General features: G+C 37.9%; 1 protein-coding gene across 4 annotated transcripts in view; it reads left to right on the top strand.

Moving 5' to 3' along the window:
- LOC103137410 (SLIT-ROBO Rho GTPase-activating protein 3-like) overlaps positions 1 to 16,324 on the top strand; it is a 38,496-nt gene extending 22,172 nt beyond the window's left edge. Inside the window, exons 9-22 of one of the 4 annotated variants that reach the window (XM_007551146.2) lie at positions 1,790 to 1,987; positions 2,104 to 2,188; positions 3,310 to 3,337; positions 7,631 to 7,661; positions 8,004 to 8,064; positions 8,563 to 8,640; positions 8,960 to 9,094; positions 9,198 to 9,303; positions 9,378 to 9,605; positions 10,005 to 10,078; positions 10,214 to 10,394; positions 11,382 to 11,528; positions 12,162 to 12,480; positions 13,213 to 16,324. In XM_007551146.2, the coding sequence (XP_007551208.1) occupies positions 1,790 to 1,987; positions 2,104 to 2,188; positions 3,310 to 3,337; positions 7,631 to 7,661; positions 8,004 to 8,064; positions 8,563 to 8,640; positions 8,960 to 9,094; positions 9,198 to 9,303; positions 9,378 to 9,605; positions 10,005 to 10,078; positions 10,214 to 10,394; positions 11,382 to 11,528; positions 12,162 to 12,480; positions 13,213 to 13,677 (2,136 nt within the window). In that variant the 3' untranslated portion in view covers positions 13,678 to 16,324. Of the gene's footprint in view, positions 1 to 1,789; positions 1,988 to 2,103; positions 2,189 to 3,309; positions 3,338 to 6,040; positions 6,144 to 7,630; positions 7,662 to 8,003; positions 8,065 to 8,562; positions 8,641 to 8,959; positions 9,095 to 9,197; positions 9,304 to 9,377; positions 9,606 to 10,004; positions 10,079 to 10,213; positions 10,395 to 11,381; positions 11,529 to 12,161; positions 12,511 to 13,212 lie in introns of all 4 variants that reach the window. The other 3 variants (XM_016671208.1, XM_007551139.2, XM_016671200.1) reach the window with 3 other exon arrangements.
- Positions 16,325 to 21,183: the final 4,859 nt, after the last annotated feature.

The following is a 21,183-nucleotide window of genomic DNA, read 5'->3' as shown; positions in this document are numbered from 1 at the left end:
ATGCAAATGCTTGGCACAAATGAAACTTCGCTCCATTTAATTTGTTGATAATGGTGGATTCAAAAGCAACATTTTTTTTATGCAAAGCACCTTTCATATTTGGTGGCACCTGTGCTAACGATGCCAAAAAAGCTTAAGACAAACTAATCTTTTCCTGCAGCACCAAAACCTTCTACTTCAGAATTGCTGCTTTTCTTTAAACAATTATATACAATTATTATTATTATTATTATTTTTTACCTCTGTTACCATCCTCCCTGTTGTTGGGTGCTGCAAGATAAGCAGCACCCAAGGAGCACTCCTAACTCCTTTTAATTATTGCTCTGACTGGAGGTATGGGCACGTTTCGGCAAGTAGATATTTTTTGTAGCCAATCCCTGAATTACATGATCAGAATAGTAGCTAAGGGAATATTAACCTCATGGTTTTTGCTACAGAATAACATTAAAATATGTGCTTATAAACTACAATGCACTCATAAAATCTGTTGTAAGTCTGATAAACAGCTAAACCTAGGCTAAGTAGCTCCTGATAGCTTTAAGTTTATCGTTTACTTGTTATCTTTGCTCTTAACATTCTAAGCAAGGCATGTTTCCTAAAGATAAATCAATTTATTTCAGTTTAGCTTAGTACCAATTTTAAAAAAAAGCAGAGAAAAAAAGGAGCTTCCAATTTATACACGAGATGGATTGAAAGTCGGATACATACATTCCAATTCGATCCTCTTTATTAAACAAGGCAGTCATATTTATTTTATTGTTAAACTTGTAGAAGGTTATTTTTTTGTCATCCAAGGAAAATCAGCTGATTAAATTGAGTCACTGAATTTGGATCAATTTCTCCTTCTCAGAAAGAATATAGTGACAGCAGACAGCTGGTTGCATTGTTTCATTGACTTAATGCAACAATCCCTTGAACTGGTCTCCCAGTGGAAAGGAAAACTCGTCTTCAACAGGAAGAAACCTCCAGCAGAATCTTGACTCGGCGTCCTCCCGTGACTGAATGGTTGCTTAAGACAGCAGCGCACACAAAAAATCACAGCTGCACTGGTCCAGGAGTACTTTCTGTGCTAAAAAGTAAAAAGTTAATCACAACGGTAGCTTCTTTAAAGGTTTAAACCTGCAATGAAAATACAACTTTGAGCTGTAAAATGTAAATCTTAAGAACAGTACACACAGTTGGTCGCAGTTGTTTTTTTGTTTTTTTTTAATGAAAGAGACAGAGATAGGTGTACCATTTTTGGCAAGAGATCATGTAGGTTATTGGCAGCAATAGCTAAGTTATATTAGTTGTTTCAGTCATCGTTCTGACTGAAATATAACTCAAACCATTAATGATTCTGCCAGATGCACACAGTGAGACTCCATGATTGCCACTGTTTATTTATGTTTTTTGTTTTTTTTCTTTGTCCTCTACAGTGCTGCCACTGGCAACTACCTTGGCAAGCAAGGTCAAAATTGTTAAAATATGCCAATTTAATGGTCACTATGCTGTGCAAATGTATCACAAATACGATAATTGGTATCTTGTTTCTGCAGACCTAACATGAAGTGTGAATCTTGGGTCACGATGGGTCAGGGTTAGGAATGGAGTTTCCTCAGCTATTGACAGTGTTCAAGGCCATAGTTAAGAAAATAATATATAATTTTTAGGATATGCATTTTGAAATGGATTAGATTTTGGTACAGTATTTTAGTATTCAATCTACATAAATAACTTGGTTTTTCCACATAAAATGCATATGAAAGAGGGACTGGATACTATGATGTGCTTGGATGTCTTTTATCAGGTTAAGAAGACTCTTGATGCCACCATTCAGACCCTCCAGGACATGCTAACTGTGGAGGACTTTGATGTATCAGAGGCCTTCCAGCACAGCCAATCCACAGAGTCTGTCAAATCGGCCTCCTCTGACTCCTACATGAGCAAGGCAAACATCACCAAAAGGCGAGCCAATCAGCAAGAGACCGAGGGCTTCTACTTCACAGTAAGTTAACAGATGACTGCAGAAAATACACAAGCATGCAGGCAAAAGGTTGTTTAAAAAATATCAAACAACATCTGTGGTACTATATCATTTTTTTTCTCCTTTTTGAACTGCAGAAATACAAAGAGTACTTGAACGGCAGCAATCTCATTGTTAAACTGCAAGCTAAGCACGACCTTCTGAAGCAGACGCTAGGAGAAGGTGAGAACATAAAAACCTTTTTTTTTTTGTTTGTTTTTTTGTGCTGGACATTTGTAGAGAGGTAAGACCTGTAGCGATACAGAGACAGTCATATGGCCATGGTAATAGTCTGCCATCCCAGAGCGCTTATTATCCTGTGGGATTGGGTGATAATTGGCATAGGTGTGGATTTATGACTGATTCTTTAAATACAGAAAACATCTGCCCCACATATCCTGAATCACACACACACCCACCTACATATTAATGGAAAAAAAGGTGTGGTGTGTTCTAAAATGCACTGACTAACATCTACGCCATCCAGTAAATTTGTAAACAGTCGTTTCTATTTGTTATGGTAGACGACAAAGCCCAATAATCACCTGCTACAATTCCCCACTTCTGTGACATTAAGTAAGTTTTTTGCATACATACATGTCCTTAACGAAACCAGTGCATCAGCTGTTTAATTGGTGTCAAAGTTTTCTTCTTAGTTCAAACATACACAAAACGTTCAAAAGAGGGTCATTGATGCGAGACACTGTTTTTAGTTTTTTAGTTTTTCCTTTCAGATGTAAATAATTGTTTTTGGCTGAAGGTGCCAAATATATGTCGAAATAACAGATCAGAAACTTAGATTTATATCCATTGTTCTCAACTCCTAACAGTTGACGTGTCTTGGTCTGAGTAGAAAAAAACGAATGTGTTTGAGAAACATTCATTATCATCTTCTAGCTGTTTTACATCCTAATAAATTTCTATCTTTTCCCAAAGTTCTTAAAGCCAGTGCGCTACGGATTCATGAAATCGTCCAACTGTGCAAATCAGCTCCCTCAGCCTGCCTCTCCAGTTGCCCCTGGTTACATTTCCCGGTTTGCGGATGGAGAGAGTAGACAGGCCATCCCCTTCTGGGGCCGACCGCTGAATGACCGCTGTCTGGCAGCGAGTCAAATGCAGCTATGGCGCTCACCCCATTCAGTTTGGCTGAATAGATGCCCCCTTTTTCTTTACAACACCCCCTTTCTGTCTCCATCTGCCAGCCTTGTATAATCAGCCTGCACTCAACCATACCACTAACTGCTGTGACTGTGAACTAGCTGATTCTAATTTGGCCTCTTTTCCTCTGCTTCCTCTGCTTTTAGGGGAGCGGGCTGAATATGGAACAACAAGGTAAGATGTTCAGTGACAAGAAGGTGAATGAAGTCGGTGCTGATGTGTAAAATCCTTCCTGTGTCTCCAGATTTAGTTAAAATGAGACCAAAGTGTGGGAATAAAGGGATTCTTAAGATTTTTAAGTCTTGTTAAACAACCTCCTATTTGTTTTATTTGCAAAAAAAACAAAAAACCTTCTACTTGACTAAGTTTAATGAGACAAAAATGATGAACTATTAAAATGGTTTAAAATTATCTAAATAATTATCTTTACTTATTTAACCATTATTTTACCAGGAAGTTGGCTGAAATAAAATCTCTTTTCCAAGGGAGAGCTGACCAAGAGGCATGCCAGTGTACAATGTGCAAAACTATAAATGCAATGTGGTTTTAGTTTTAATTTATGATACATTTTATAAAACTTTAATATTTTATGTATTACTTTATGAAATAATTCTTCAGTGACTTGCATAAGTATTCATACCCTTTGAGCTTACATCTTATATTTTGTCATATGAAAACAAAACATTTTGATGAAAACAAATTATCTCTAATCTATGTTACCATGTGGTTGTGAGTTCATCATGCTGTGGAAAACATTTTTCTCCACCAGTGCCAGAGAGACTGGTCAGGGATGGATGGGAGGGGAACCTGTTGGACTGGGGCAGAGATTCACCTTCCAGCAGGAAAACTGCTCTAAACATCCACCCAGAGCTATGATGAAATTGTTTACATCAAAGCAAATTGATGTGATAATGGCCCAGTCAAAGCTCAGATGTAAACAAAAATGAGGATTTGTGGCAGGAGTTGAACATTGATTTGCACATACACTCTCCATGCAGTCTGACTGAGCTCGAACTGTTTTACAAAGAGAATAAGCAACATTTTCCAAGTGTCTTGATGTTTAAACTAGTAGAAAGAAACATGAAAAGACTAGCAGATGCAAATGCAGTGAAAGCTTGCAATATGACGTCTGTAATTGGGGAAGTTAAATGTCTGGCACACTTTTTAGATCTTTATATTTACATACAATTGAAAACAAAACATTTATTTTCCACTTCGCAGCACTACTGTGGTCTATCACATAAAACCCCCAAAAGTATGTTGACGCCTGTTGCTGCAATGTGACGGTGTGAACAAGTTCTAGTAAAACGAGCACTCCTTCAATCCACTGTAACATCTAAGTAGTCTGTATTAAAGAAAACCCAGTTGATAATTCAGGTATGCTTCTTTCTGTTGATTCACATTAAATGTTTAATGAAAAGTACTAATGTCTCTGTCGTGAGACCGTGTGCTGCGGGTTTAGGCAACACTAAACATCCTGTTAGTTTACCTTATCTGTGCTTGCAGCAGAAGCAGAAAGACAGAAAACCTCAAGCAGCTAGTAAAACCACAATGTGCCACGTTCTTTTGCTTTGGTTTCTTGGCATGCAGAACACTGAAGCTTTCAGAGGATAGCCAACTTTTCTAAAGATGACAGCTTGCACACGCTTATCATTCGCATGGAAATGATGCCGAAATGTTTTTGTCTTTGGAATTGTTGAAGTCTGAAAAGACCTTTACACTCAGTACTAAGTGAGAAACGGAAATGAGTAGCAAATGGGTAATATTAATAATGTGAACATTTCATTTACTGTCAGTCTTCTTAAAAAGGCACAAGATAAGATACTAAACAGAAACAACTACGCAGTGCCATTGAGTAGAAGTAGTGTTATAAGTTTGCATCAGAAAGGAAGGAAAACTGATCACAGCTTGCATTTTTTTCAAATAATTGTAGCTTATTTTCTAAATTTCTTTAGTATTTGAAACTGTTATTCACATGATCAAACTTTAATATGAAACCATTGGGATACACTTTGCCAGATTTTGATAAATTGGAGGGGGGGAAATAACCCCACTGTTCTCTTTCTAAGCTGCAGGGCAAAATGGGCAAAATGTGAAAAATGTCAAAATGCATCTGAGTTTGTTAGTGAAGTATATTTGCTTTTTTTTTTTTTTTTTAAATAGCTTTTAAAAACCTAGAATTTGTTTCAGCAAAAACATGCTGCATGTTGATAAAAAGCACAAAAGCATCTTGTGGATCAAGGTTGCTTAATGTTACCATGGTAACTCCACAAGCAGTTCCCATGCATCATTGACCATTTAAAATGCATCACAGTGTTCAGGTCCAAACTTGTTTAGCTGAAGGTTTAAGAAAATGCTGACCATCTTAGAGTAGTCCACATTCTCCATTATTTTATTAAATCATTAATTGTTGCACTGTCAGCAAAACAACTCGGAGCACGAAAATACAACCACCATGTTTGACAGCTAATACAAAGTTCCACCCTTAATATTTTTATTGAAATATTATGAGCAACCTTTCTATTCTCAGAATAACCGATGAAAGCAATCACTGAAACACCAGTATTGTCATAATTTTTTATCGTCACACAATTATTTGTAAAGTTACTGAATTACAGTCTCTCCAGTTCCAATACGTTTCAGTTTAGTGCAAGTGCTTGAAGTGTAAACGGTTATTTTATCTTCATTACAATAAAGTTGTAAATAATTATTAATTATGTTCATTTTTCATCATCAAATTTCTGCTGAAGCTCATTTGGATGCATTTAAACATCTGATATGAAAAATGTTTTAGAAAATATGTTGGTACTTTTACATGCATGATGTATTTTTTTTTATTATTATCATTCAACGCTGTAATCCCTGCCATCTCCCCAGGCCCCCCACTCTTCCCCCTAAACCCCAGAGAATGCGGAAGTGTAGACCTCGTTCCATTTTTAACCGTAAGCTGTTTAACGGCAATATGGAGGCCTTCATTCAGGTATCAGCCCATCTGTGCCCTTTGTTTCTCCATGAGCTCAGCTGTCCCACTGGCTGCCCTTTGGTGGTAGTGGTGCTGGGGAGGAGGGGCGTCTTTTTGCTTGTGACCACTCTCTTATTCAAACGTTGTTTCGCTCATGCACTTTCCTCTTGCTCAATGCATTGTCTTCGGTCTTAAAGCAGTTAAAAACGTGATGTGGAAGACGAGTTGTTTTATATTCTTAGTCTTGTGAGCCTCCGGCTAGCAGGCACTGAATTAATTTGGCTTTATGCGGGCCAGTTGGCTATGCTAATAAACACATGGGCATATTTTCTTGGCGGCTGCAGCAGCGCCCCACAACAACAGCATCAATATGAAATCGCTGCTTAATCAGCTACTAAATTTATCAAAAACACATTTCAACCACAGATAATGCTGGTTCTTCCTTAGCAAAAAGTAAATGCGCTAAGTTATTATTACCCTCATAACCACTTTTATTAGGGTAACAATAAAACTGATTGAGTCCTTAATAAAATAGACAAAATTTGAACCAACATGTCTTTCTAGCAGGCATGTGTCCAAACCCGATGCAGGATTTCTGCTCATTCTTGAAAGGTCTGAAATTGTATGGTATGATTTTGAAAATCTGGACAAGTATGGAAAGTAAAAATTGGCTTTAAAGAAAACCACACATTCCAGACATGATATCTTATTGTTTTATATAAAACATGAGATTTTTAAAAGATACAAATCAGAATTTTAAGAAAACTAGGGTATTGCTACATTGATTTATATTCAGTTGACTTTTATATTTGACTTACCACAACATAAGTTGAGTTTGTGTCACACTGCTTACTAAACACACGCAGTCATTCAGAAATAAATAAATGGATTATTTCACTGTTTTTAGTTGCAAAAACAGCTAAATAAATGAACTTGTCCATTCTTGATTTTTGTTCAGCTGGGATGCGAAAAGCAAAGTATTGAAATTTCTTTATGTGGTGAAATGACTTCTCACAAGTTGTGAGTTATAGATTATCTTTGTTTCGATTTAGGATATTGTAGTGTAGATTTTTACATTCAAAATGCATTTTTTACTGCCCCTAATTGGTCCAGATGTCCAAAAAGCAACACAATAGCCTTTTGTCAGTTTCACTGCCGCGTTTCCTGATTGGTGGAAATAAATCCACCAATCAGGATGTATTAGTGTTTTGTTGTCAGATGGCATGCCAAAACATATTTCTAGAAAACGAGTCTGAATAAGTGTACAAATTTGAAATAAAAAACATTTTTGTAGGAGCCCTGCCAGTGCTCTGCGGCAGCAACTTCCCCTTCCTCACCCTCCTCCCTCAGGCCGTGTCCTCCTGTCTCTCACCCCACAAGGCGCTGAAGCTTTGGCTGCTCTCTCAGGCCAGGCCTCTGTTAAGATCTGTCTCTCTGTCTCTTTCTAATCTTTTGTGGTTCCTTCTCCTGCTCTGTCTCTCCATGCCTTACTGCTCTCTGCCCAGGGGAAGAAGAAATGTCCGTGCCAGGAGTCAGGTACTTTGTCTTTAAGCAGGGTGGGATCGTCTCTGTGGGTTTTGTTTGCTTGCTGATGTTTCTCTGCGTTCTTTTCCTGTTCTTGTAAAAATGCTCTTTTGTTTTAAAATGCTGCATGTTGGTTGGTACATATTCTTGTTCAGATATATTCTGTGACATGTATATTTGATACACTTACCATAAGTTATTTAGTTTTATGTTAATTTAGCTGTTAATGATTATAATGTCCTACAAATATCATAAATTAATAAGATTTCTTTTTTAGAGTTCCTACATATTAATTTATCACCTGTTACTGTCGTTTACATACCTCCAGTCACTCTGATGTATCTCTTCATGTAGGATTCAGGGCAGCCTATACCAGTGGTGGTTGAGAGCTGCATTCGATACATCAATCTGTACGGTAAGTTTCGAGTTCTCTCCATCGTAAAGAGGTTAAAGTGTAGTTTCTGCAAATGCTATAGTTTAATTTTCCTTTTTTTTTTGGCGTTTTATGAAATAGATGTGCATTCACTTGAAGTGCATTCACAATGTCACCAACGACCAAATATATTATGAACTTTCCCTGAGTAGGTCATTTGACTGAGGTTAACACAATGAGTTATGTTTTCATTTATCAAAAAAACGTCATAAAATATTGTTTGGGGAAAAATTAAAATAGATTTTTCATTTTTTGACCAAAGTTGTTCTGTTGCTTGTTTTCAAGTTTGTTTGTTTTCCAAGTCTGTTCAAGCTAAAATTCTGCATGCCTCTTTCAAAATACATCGTTTTCTTATGCACATTTTATTATTGTTGCATTTGTCCACATTTATTTGTAATATAACAGTGCTTGTGCTATTTTTAAGTAGCGTAGATATTGATACCTCCCTCTTTTCACCTCAACGGTTTTATCCATCCACAGGTCTTCAGCAACAAGGCATATTTCGGGTTCCAGGATCTCAGGTCGAAGTCAATGACATTAAGAATGCATTTGAAAGAGGTTAGTCCCCAGGTTGCCTCCATATCTCCCCTTGATCGATTTTAAATTACGTTTTGCCCACCTGAAAAGCCACTGTAACTCTCACAGGACTCTAAAGTGCAATTAAGAGGGCTGCAAGTCGCTTGTAGCACTTGTAATGGACATGTAAACCACCTAATGCATAAAACATAGCATCCTGAAATAATAATAAATGAGCAAGAATAATTGCGTTATGGCGCTCTAATTTGACGTACATATAAGATTGCATCTGAGCCATATTAGATGAAAGCGGCTCCAATGAATGGGTAATTAGAGGATTAAGAGTTTGTTTCGTCTGCAGGAGAAGATCCACTAGTGGACGATCAGACGGATCATGACATCAACTCCGTAGCAGGCGTCCTCAAGCTCTACTTCCGAGGGCTGGAAAACCCGCTTTTCCCCAAAGAACGTTTCCTCGACTTCATCTCCACCACCAGTTAGTCTCCTTACAGGAGAAACCATCTGAAATACACTGAACTATCCAGTTGGTCACTGAAATTGTTTCATGTGCGGTCTGTTTATTTATCCATTTTCCCCAGAACTTGATTCTGGTGGCGAAAGAGCTCATCATCTCCAGCAGATAACTGTGACCCTACAGCGGCCCGTGATCATCGTCATGAGATACCTGTTTGCTTTTCTCAATCAGTAAGTTCCTTCACAGCAACAGCTAAAATAAGCGTTATTGAGACTGTTTTACTAAACGCCGCCATCTCTTCAAGTCTTTCCCAGTACAGCGACGAGAACATGATGGATCCCTACAATCTGGCTATCTGCTTTGGCCCCACGCTGATGCCCATACCGGACGACCAGGACCCCGTGGCTTGCCAAGCACACGTTAACGAGGTCATCAAGACGATCATTATCCACCACGAGGCCATCTTTCCGAGCCAGCGGGAGTTGGAAGGACCGGTCTATGAAAAATGCATGGCAGGAGGTGAAGAGTACTGGTAGGTGCACAGAAATCGAGCATCTTAAAGCCTAAACATTAGATTCTCGCCAATACCAGATCTTATTCTTTTGCTTAAAAAGTGCAGACACATAAACAAAACCATGTTGTCAAAAACAAACCAAGTTGTGCATTTAAATCTGATCTTAAACTAAAGACAGAAAAAGTAACATTTGGTTGTTATAGAACATAGTTATGTGTCAGACAAATTTGTTGAATTTACATCTCAGTTTACCTGCAGCTTAAATCTGCAAATCAAATTTCAGACTAAAGGAGCAAACCTGCATGTGATCTAACTATTAAAGCCCTAAAAGCTTAGAATGATGTATTTTTTACATATTTGGGATTCTTTTCTCTTTTTTTTATTCCTGATTCTTTGCATTTCTTTTTGCTTGCGCAGTGAAAGCCCTCACAGTGAGCCAGGAGCTCTTGACGAGATCGACAACGGGACCGGGCCAAACACAAGTGATGAAGGTCAAACACAAGCGCAGTCGATGCACTGTCAAGATCCCAGCTGTGGCATTTCCAGCTTACTGTGAAAATAATGAGATTTTTTATATACACACACACACATATATATAGAACTCTTTCATGTGTCGACTCCTGCAGAGTTCGAGCCAATCGAGGCCATCGCCAAGTTCGACTACGTGGGGCGAAGTTCAAGGGAGCTGTCCTTTAAGAAGGGAGCGTCTCTGCTGCTGTACATGAGAGCGTCTGAGGATTGGTGGGAGGGCCGGCACAACGGTGTGGATGGGCTGATCCCGCATCAGTACATTGTAGTGCAAGACATGTAAGCTTGATTTGTTGGTTTTATGGTGTAAAAATTATCTAAATAAATGGCTATCATGTAAAAGTCTGTAACACATTTTATAATAAATGAAACCATTATTATTTTTCCAAGTGGTTTTTTTTTTTTCTTTCAATACATTTTGATTCTCATAGCATAAAGCTAAAGAAAATCCACAGAATATTGCATAAGATGAATATTCTTATTCGATATATTTATTTTATTCATTTATGTCTTGAATAAATATATTGCATTCTACATTGCCTACTCTTAGCATGCGAGCATGGACATCTGCTGAGTTGTTAATGAGGCCCGGGTTGTTTTAATGGCAGCCGCTCGCGCATATGCATTGTTGGCTCTGGTGTCTCTTATCTTGCTGATGAAAATACCCTACAGAGGTTTAATTCATAGAAGCACGATGCTAATATGATCATAAAAGTAACAAGTAAAACGTTTGGATTATATTAATTTATTGGGATGGACATGTACAGATCAACAACCGTAGCAGTTTAATTTGTGAAGTGAAGCTTTATTGTTTCGAGATTCATTGTTTGCAAACTTTTGTTTGATAGAAAAGTATTACTAAAGACCCATCGCTGTCTCTGCATTTCTTACTTCTTTTGCAATTTTAGTTACAGAAAAAAACAACAAAAAATCAGAAGAAGGAAGAATTTATAATTTGACAAGTCAGTGTTCAAATAGTGTTGCTTTCACTTCCAGCCATTTATCCTTGAAAACCAAAGCTTTATCTCCCAGCATGTAACTTAATCAAAGCTACATTGTTGAGCAAATTGAATTAGGTTGTGTGCATGATCGGTTCATTTGTACTGTGGAAACGTGGACTCACTTTGGAGATTAAATGCTTATGTTGGGTTATAATGAGTTCTCTAGGTGTTTCAAGACCAAGTAGTCCCTTAAGATTGAATAAGCAATGTGAAAACGTCACTAAAAAAAGAACATAATCATGAAGATTTATTCCTCGTTTCACAGGGATGATGCTTTCTCAGACAGCATTCAGAGGACAGAAAGTGAGACCAGCAGTGGATCTCACTATGATGACAGGACGTCGTCAAGAAATGAGCGTCAGTCTCCTTGTGACCAGGCTGCTGAGAACCGGTTTGGACCTGCATTAGGAAGGTGAGGTTTACTAGACGAGGTACCTCCACCTTCTGGAAAAGTCTGACATTTGATGTCAGTATTTTCAGGATCTGGAAAAAAAACTAAATCAGAAGAGGGAAATATCTGTTGTTCCAGACTTATTATCTCTGTTGTCTTAATGTTGTTACCTTCCTTCTATCCTTCCGTTTTTCTGTCCTTCTTTTCTTAATTGCACCTTCCATCATCATAAGCTTTTGTTTTTTTCTATGTTGTTTTCCCTCATGTCTTTTCCTTCCTTCTTTGGTCTTTGCGCCCTTATTTCTTTCCATCCTTTTCCTACATCTCTTCATAGTCATTCTTATTTCCATTTCCTTCATTCTTTCCATCCTTCCTTCCTTGTTTTTTTTTCCCTCAGGTTACTTAAAGCCAGCCCACTTAAGAAGTATCTATCACAACTTTATAGTGGGCTTTACTGTATAATATATGATAAAATGAACAAATTGGCCTGAAAACCTGTATTTTCGTGAAAGGCTGGAATATTTATATGAAAGCCATATGGGAACTCCAAGTAAAATAGCATGAACAAATAATATATGATCAAAGGTGAAAAAAATTACATTCCAGTTAACACAAAGAAGTTAATTTCTCTCCTTTATAATCCCATTGTGTCAGGATAAGAGTGCGATCAGATGGAGCCGCAGTTCCCCGCCACAGGAACAACGGTGCTGACAGCCACAGCCCCACCAGGGCTGCTGACCAGCCGCCCAGGGTAATGCCGCGCCCCTGCAGCCCGCACAAGATCGCCGTCAGCAGGGCCCACGTCGACAGCCCGGAGAAGCGCCGCCTCACCACGTTCGGCAGCTCGGGCTCCATCAACCACCCCGATAGGAAGGCGTTTGTCGAGAGTCACTCTCAACGGTCATCACCAAGCACGACGCGGCACGCCAGTTTAGGGGACCATAAAGCCATGGAGGCCGAGGCGCTCGCGGAGGTGAGGGCCGCAACGAGTTATCGAAGTGCAGTTGAGTCGACTCACTTTTTTGTTGTTGTTGTTGTTGCTTGGTTAAGTGTATTGCACATGTGTAATACTTAGAGGCTTCTGGGAAATGCTTAATTGTAAAAAGTTTCATTTAATTTTTTACAACTAGGAAAAAACCTTTTTTTTCCTGTGAAATTAGATGTTAAACCACTGAGTGATAATTGTTGATTAAAGATAAGTATAACGTGATAAATTATGCCCAAGGATAAATACGGATGAATGGATCCATTCATTCACCCATGTGAATGAATGGATGGATGGATAAATTAGAAAATAGAGCTGTATAAAAGATATTACATCTATTGACTTGCATTGTAGAATGAAAGTTAAGTGCTGGTGGTTAGCCATTATTTATTTATACATATATATATATATTAAAAAAGGTGTAGCAGATGTTTGCATTTTGAATTATAGGATTGTTTTAGAGGGAATGTTAAGTTGCAATACATTTAGTAAATAGCATTCTATTATTTATATAAGTTTCATCTTAACTGTTAGCTTTGAACCACACTCCAGGTATGTTTTTGATGAGGAAATGACATTACTCCATGATTTAAGACTCAAAAAAGTCAATTGTGCGTAACAGCCCTCTTTAGAAAAAAAAAACATAGAAATTTAGTTACTTCTTTTCTGGTTTGTTGATGTTCATAAAAATAAACAGAATTTTCTTCTTTTCTTTGTCAGGACATAGAGAAAACCATGAATACAGCCCTGCATGAATTGCGAGAGCTGGAGCGGCAGAATGTAGCCAAACATGCCCCCGATGTTGTCCTGGACACCCTGGAGCCCCTCAAGCACCCCGGTGCCGCCCAGGAAATGTCTGCCAGCCCCCTGCACACCATGGTGATCAGGGACCCGGACGCAGCCCAGCGGCGTAGCAGCAGCAGCTCCTCCTCCGAGACCATGACCACTTTCAAACCAGCTCTGTCGACACGCAGACCGAGCGCGCCTCTAAGGCCCCCGCCGGTCAGGCCTGTGCGACCGGCTCCGGTGATCGGACCTGGCCAGGGACCGCACCGCTCCAGCAGCTCCAGCTCTTCTGGTCTGGGCAGTCCAGGCATCACCCCCACTGAAAGGGTGTTTCCTAAAGCGCCCTCCCCATCGCCGTCCACGTCCTCTTCGTCCTCAGACAAACAGGGTAACATGTAGCTCCAATCTGCCGGCTGTCAAGAACAATGTGGATAATGAATGATATCAGCACATCGTCTTTATATCAATAGCAAACAACAACACCCAATTTGTCCAATTATTTCCCCACTAATCTTGTACGAGGTACAATTGCTGCTTCTGGTTTCTTCTCACTCCACCTGGAAGCAAGTGACTGTACTGTTTAACAGTGATTATATTACACAGAAATATGAATTTAAACTATAAAAATTACTTAATAGACTTCTTACAAAGCTGGAATAAAGAGATGCACTGGAGAATATTTCTGTTTACCGAGATATGAAACGTCTCGCTGAAACAATATTAGATTACAGAGATGCTGTGAGCTTGTGCTTTGTGTCTGGTTTCCTGCTCCATTACCATGACACACTTACGGGAATACTACACCACTTACCATGTAGACATCCAGACTGTGCTGGGGGTTTTGTGTTTGAATATTTCCTTCAGAACCACTTACGTTGATGGAGAGAGGTTAATGTTGAGAAAACTGTCCCACTTTGGAACAATATTGGAAGACGGCATGACTGAAGGACGATATCCGCTGCCTCAAGCTGCAGTTCTTCTGATGAACACAGAATGCTGCTTCTGTAGGAATTAAAACTGTCGTATTTGCCTCGACAACAGCTTCAAAGCATATAGCATTTGGAAATTATACACATTCATATATATTTGTTGCAGTTTTCAGAAATCTGGGAAATGCTGCAGGTGCTGGTGAAACTCGCGGCAGCGCAGGGATTTGGCTTGAACTGACGGGCAACTTAAGCACAAATGTGACAAAATGGCTCCACGCACTGTTGTGATCCCAACTTGTGGTGCTGCTTTAGTTTACAGTTTGGGAATCGGCAGCATCAGTACCATTCCTCCACCTCATTGTGCCATTTTTAAAACACTATCCTGACATTTGATAAATACAGTATTTTGCAAAAGTGTTCAAACCCCTCGTACGTTTTCACATCTTCATGTTACAATTACATACCACAACGTTGTGTGATTATTGGGGAGATTTTTTTTAAGTTAAAGTTATGCTTTATTATAAAGCGGAAGGAAAATTATACGTTTTTCAGAATTGTATGGAAATAAGAGTATGAAAAGTGTTACATAAATTTGTCGACTTGAAGCTAAACGACTTTAGCTTCAAGTCGTTTGCCTCTTTCTCTGAACATTCTTCTTTGGAAAACACCCGTCGCTTCATCTGAGGATATATGAAGGGTAAAGTTCAGGTTTTTCAGCTGGTTCTAAATTGGGTTCATATCAATTCAGACTGGCTTTGCTGCCCCAACTAAAGAAACCATGCTACAGTGTGGATGAACTGTTCATTGTGATGTGTGGTGGTAATTTTACTGCACTCTGAAATGTTTCAGTTTTGGTCTAATGTACCCACGGGGCATACTTTCACACATTTCCTGGAGGGCTACTGCTTCTTTTAGCGTTTTTTTCAGCAATGGGTTTCTTCTTCTTCTACCCCTTTGAGGCCAGATTTGTTAAGTGCAAGGCTAACAAATTGTCATGTTAGCCTATTGGATCTTTGTTGCTACTCCAGAGTTACCATGGACCTCTTGGTTTAATGCTCCACTTGCTTGGATTGCAGTTTCCAGCAAAGCAGTTCAAAGCTTGGGATTTGTTTTTATAGCCTTGACCTAATAATTTCTGTAATCTGCTGTGTTCCTTGGTCTACTTGATGCTGCTTGTTCATTATATTTTCATCGAAAAAATGAGGTTTTTAGTGAGTTTTAATGACACACAGACGGGCTGTTTTCTAAATTGGCAATTCTGAAAGTCGTTCATTGCACTGGATATTATTTTGAGACATTGGAGTAAAAGGAACAGAATAGAAAAATACACACTTTTCCGTGTTGGTTATTTATATCATACTCCAACTAATTACACAAATTTGTGGTTGCAATTTGGGAAAAAAAAAGGCTGACAAGGATAAAATTGCTTTTGCAGTGGACGTTGTAGTGTGTTTTGTATGTGTCTTTTTTTATAGAAGGCAAATGTTATCATCTCATCTTTACTGCTTTATTTCATTCTTCATCTGTCAATTTCAGAACTGTCCAGAGGGGGGCAGTATAGACCAAGTTACAGTGGTGCACAAGACATGAAGCGTTAGCGTTACATAGCTTTCATGATCATTTCTGTGACAAAAAAAAGGATGAAGCAAAGTTTAGCTTTATTCAAGAAACGATATCCCTATCTCTTTTTACCACATTATTAGCTGTGTTACCTCTAAAACAAGTGAGACACTTGCACAATTCAGTTGACTGAAGCACTAATAAACTACATGGAGCTGAGCTGTTTGTAGGTTCTGTCTTCACCCTGAAGCTGCACTAGAAACAAGCTTGTCCAGGTTGCATTGGGTCTCTGCAGGCTGTTACTGTTGCTTTCTCTTGATGACATGTGTTGCCCCCTCCTCCAGAGGGTTCAGCGACATCTCTTTAAAGTATAAAAGGTACATACGATGGGATGACTTAACACCTACTGCTAAATATTGCTTGTAAATATAACATTGTATCATAGGAACAGGATATATACAGTATATATGTATTATGTGTAATGTGTAGATTTTTCTAATTCTTATCCTTGCACAGATATTACCTGAACAATAAACTGAAAAAGTGTCAAACATTGAGCAAGGCTCCTGTCTGTCTTTGTGTTCTTAACATCACGTTGAGTTTCTCTCTGTTATTGATTTGAAAGATACATTTATTATTCCCCCAATAGTACAATGCAATTCATTAAATTAAAAAGACATTTTAGTGCCACCTGCCGGCCAAAATGAAAACTGAACTTGCATGAATTTTCTTCAATTTGTAGGTTTTGTGTTTAAAATAATTATCACTTTATAATTATTTAAGATTTATTGTTGTAGAGCTTATTTCACATGGCTACTGGATAGAGAGGCATTGTCAAAGTAAAACTTGTAACAAAATTAAGTTGATTCGATCGAGTATCGAAGTATTGAAGAATCTTAAAGTTCCTAATTGTATGAAGTGAGTTTGAAATTTTTCTTTTATCGCTTTCCAAATCTAGAAATGTATGGAAAGAGGAAAATGCAGTTTTTCCTCATGTTTGATTTTCTAAAGAAAAAAAAATAATAAACATACTGCAATGTTTATTTAATGCAGTGAATTTAATTTTAACATTTTACTCATTAGTATTTTGGTTCCTTAAAAATAGCAGCACTTAAAAATCAAAAAGGCCATGCCATAGCTCTTTGGACTTCAGAACCTAAAATCTATTCACCAGGTTTGGTTATAAAGCTGTGAAGCATTAAAACTCCAACTTTTTTACCCCCAAACAAAGTAAATATACAAAAGTTTATAAATCTGCATTTGGTATTTTACATTGCAATCATTTGGTAAGTACAACAAGTACAAATTTTGACTTAAAGCTATAGTAAGCTGATCCAGATGCCCACTAAATTGTATAATTGTGCTAAAACTCGGTCTATGTGAAGACCTCTGATGCTTCTTTATTTGCATTTGCTTGCCAGAAGCCTGGTGTGATTAAACCAAAACCGTATAAATGTAGCTATGAGTATGCATTATGAAGACACATGCACCTGCTTTCTTGATTTTTTTCTTCTTCTTTAAAGTAGGCCAGTAAACCCCCAGAGGATCACAAGATTAATTTAAAAACAAATAAAAACTGGAAATAAGATGGAAACAAAGTCATGTCAGCTGTTTTACTTCACATTAATTTTCCCACCTAGTAGAGGAAAAGCACAGTTAATTTCCAGGTTTTTTTTTTTTTAAACATGATGCAGGACTCATCACTTCCTGTAGCAGATATGCAAAATCTCCATGTGAATGGGAAGGTTTCAAGCTTATCTGAACAATAGTTAAGTCAAAAAGAGAAGAACTGAAGAAAAACGATTGATTAGGTTTTACAATTTATTGCTTCAGTTCTTTAGCTGGTTCCTTGCTCTTACTGGTCACTGCTTTGGAAATGCAATGTTGCAAACCTTTCAGCAGCAAATCAGCCTCCACTCTGAGGCAGTGTGGCTATGCAAACATAATACAATGAATGATTTATGTTTGATTTCCTCTTCAAAACTAAAACCGGCAGGTGTTTCACTTTCCATAACCTTATCAGGAGTAGTTCAAAAGGCTTTTTGTTTGTTTGTTTCCGGGTTGTTGTTGGTTTTTTTGTGTGTTTTTTTTTGTCATGACCGGCCCCCAGGATCACCTTTAATTCATTTAGGTTTGTTTATTGGGACCTAAGTGAGAATGTAACTAGATTTGCACTTGGAACCAGGCCTGAATGGCTCAGGGAAGAGGGAACAGGCTACTTGTACATTAGCAGCCGGCTGTGGTCTCTTTGTTCAAAAGGCTTTTTCATTAGTGCTGTGATATGATCAGTAAGGCCAGCAGCAGGTTTGAGGCAGATATGAGGTGAGAACCATCGGTCAATATCAGAAAACGGTTTATGAAGATAAACATGTAAGTTCTCAAGTATTTGATCAGTTATTCTGAGACCATATTATACTCTGTACAAAAATATACATGTAATTTATATGTTTACTTTGTAGATCATACACTTGATACCTTTTTTTATATTTTGTCATGTTAAAACCACAAACAAAATAAGCATTTCTGAAATATATTTGTGACAGAAAACACAAAGTAGTTTAAAAAAAAATATATTCACAAACATCTGCCTAAGAGAAGAGTTATACATTTCTACTGTTGTCAGGTGACAACTTTACATAAAGCTGAAGTTTGTCAGCGACATTGGTAGACAGATGTGTAATTGTGTGCTTCGTGTTTCTGAGCGTTCCCATGTGGCCGTCTGGAAAGACACCAGCTAGGCTTGGCAAATGTCTCCATCTGTTAACCACAGTTTGTACATAAACCCCAGCCTGTGAATGAAAAGGTTGTGCTAAGAGACCTGAAGCACAGTAGAGAGGGAAACAGAAGGATCGATAAAGGTTAAGGCCACCTTCCTCCTAGTGCTGAGAAAATGCATTAATAATTGTATTTAATTACATTGTTTAGGTTGAAACTGACAAAGTTTCAACCTAAACAATGTGTCATACTGGTACTGGCACTTATTTAAGGCCATAAGTCTTAATAAGGGATAAATTGACTCAAACTTGTTTACAGATCGAATATTACTGACACAGACCTACCGATGTTTATATCATGAAGAGGAGAGAAATATTTGGAGACATCTTGTGTCCACAAATTTTCCTCAGTACAAGAAAATGGAGAAAAGGGGGAAAGTCTGGCTGTCAGCTTCGTGACCTTAATGTCAAAAACAACAGCTAGGAGTGTTACTTTATTTTTGTTGGGTATCCTCAAACAACTCAGCTCTAATACTCATTGAAAGCAGGTTTCAGGTCACAATAGATATTGAGATTAATGATATCCTTGCACAAGATAGAACAAAAAAAAAAAAAACACAAATTGTTTACACAAATAATTTGTCAAGGTTGCTTGCAGACTAATAGCTTCCATTATAAACTGAATCTCTCTGTTTGTGGTAGATTAGCTCTGAGGAGGCATTTGTTTGTTGCTGATGCATGTAATTTGCACATTTTCTTGCTGCTCACTTGGTTGATTGGGGTCCATTAAAAGTATCAATTTACCTTTCAATATGGGTTTTTCTGGCAATCTTTTTATGCAATTAACTGGCAAGATCTTTATCAGAACTCAGCTTGCAGCTATAGTGTGAAAGTGTAACACGCACTGACATAGTTTGGTCTTAGATACAGAGCCTGAGATTAATATATTTGAAAGCAGGTTGCAAATAGTTTATTGATTATATTTAGCATTTTCTCTGGTTTCCTTTAAAATCTTAAAGCATGTAGGAGTTGTGTTTTTGTAAAGCGGAGATTTTTGCACCTTTTAGTTTCAGCCTTTTCTTCCTCCACCTCATTGTTATCATTGTTATGTTAGACACTTGTACAGATTTATACATAAATCTACAATTTAAAGCAACCAGGAGCAAACAAAAAACCACAACCTCTCCAAATTCTCAGAGTACATGACTAAGGCCCCATTTGGTGGCATCATCTCATTAAGACAGTACTGCTGCTACCACATTTCTTCACACAGCATCCAGGATCCATAAATGCTGCTATCAAAGTTATCAATCACCATAATCTCATCACTAATGGTTTGTGCATACTGGAAGTGACATTTTGCATAATGGGGAGCGCACTGCTTTCCTTATGGCCCCCACAACACCTCTTCAAAACCTGGCATAGACCATTCATGATCTATCCCATTTTTATTGTGGTCAGGTATACAAATACATGCGAAATTGTATATGTTATGCTTCTTACTTTGACTATTCCTTTCTCTATATTTTGCAGAAAGAAATGCAATCACCCCTATGTATTTATAAGCAGTTATGCTTTGTAGGCCCACATTTCTATTTTTTTTTTTTTACTTACTTGAAATTTATTAATACTCATGTTTCTATATTGGCCTGATGTAATATTCTAATCCAAAATGTATTTTCATTAGCTATATGTGAAAAATCATCATATTTAACAGAATTAAAGGAAACATCAGTCTGAGTGTGATTAAAATATTTAATTTACTTCACTTAGTTAACTGATGTATGTACTTTTCTGTGATACTCTAATTTACCAAATGGTTTATATGGCACATTGTCACTTTTATGCACAACTAAAAAGTGTCAGTGATAATGGGACACTTTTTAAAATATCCAAATAGGTTCAACACATTTTGCACTTAGTCATTTGCAAAGTAAAATTGTAGCCAGAGAGCTTGTTGTTCTCACACATCTTTTATTTTTGCAGATGTCAAATTGTTTCAGGCACTGTGACAGACTACTTCCCTCGGCCCTAACAACTAATTTCCAAACCTAACCTCACTTGGCCCTCACCAGACCCAGCAGGCTGTCTCTTTCGCTTTGTTCTAGTTTCCGATACAATCGAGTCACCACTTTATTCTTCTCTTTTAAACCGAGAAACTACGCGGACTGTTCCCAGCTGAAGAACCCAATCTCTAGTGATGGGTCAGCTCAGTTGGCTTTATCAGACTCTGTTCAGATCACTGAAGTGGTTTTCGCTGTCGAGTCAGGGTGTAGGAGTTAACGAGGAGGAATAAATCATAATAAAACCACAATCCTATAGAGAAATGAGAAAGATAATGCTGCAACACAATTTATTTTTAATCCAAAAGAATGTTTAAGTAAAGAGGGATTATTATCCTTTGCAGTTAAATTGACAGTATTAGTATTCTTGTTAGGGTTCAGACACATAATTCAAATGAGACCCATTGAGATAAGCAATATTAATGTCCATCCATTCAGGCACAGTACAATGTGTGATATTTAAGCAAGAATTTTAACACTTTTGAAAATTTGAAGCCAACTCTTACAAAAGAAACTAGGGCAACAAGTACTGTGTATATTTGCCCCATGCTTATCTCTCATGTCTTTAACTCAGCAGTATAGCGCATCGCTGGTTTTCATCTGAAGTTATTGCAGCAGTCTATTCTGGTAAAAGTTAAA

Source organism: Poecilia formosa, unplaced genomic scaffold (assembly GCF_000485575.1).
Source record: "Poecilia formosa unplaced genomic scaffold, Poecilia_formosa-5.1.2 Scaffold2, whole genome shotgun sequence".
Classification (NCBI taxonomy): Eukaryota; Metazoa; Chordata; class Actinopteri; order Cyprinodontiformes; family Poeciliidae; genus Poecilia; species Poecilia formosa.
The sequence above is the reverse complement of the archived record's forward strand: the minus strand, read 5'-3'. Positions and strand labels throughout refer to the sequence as shown.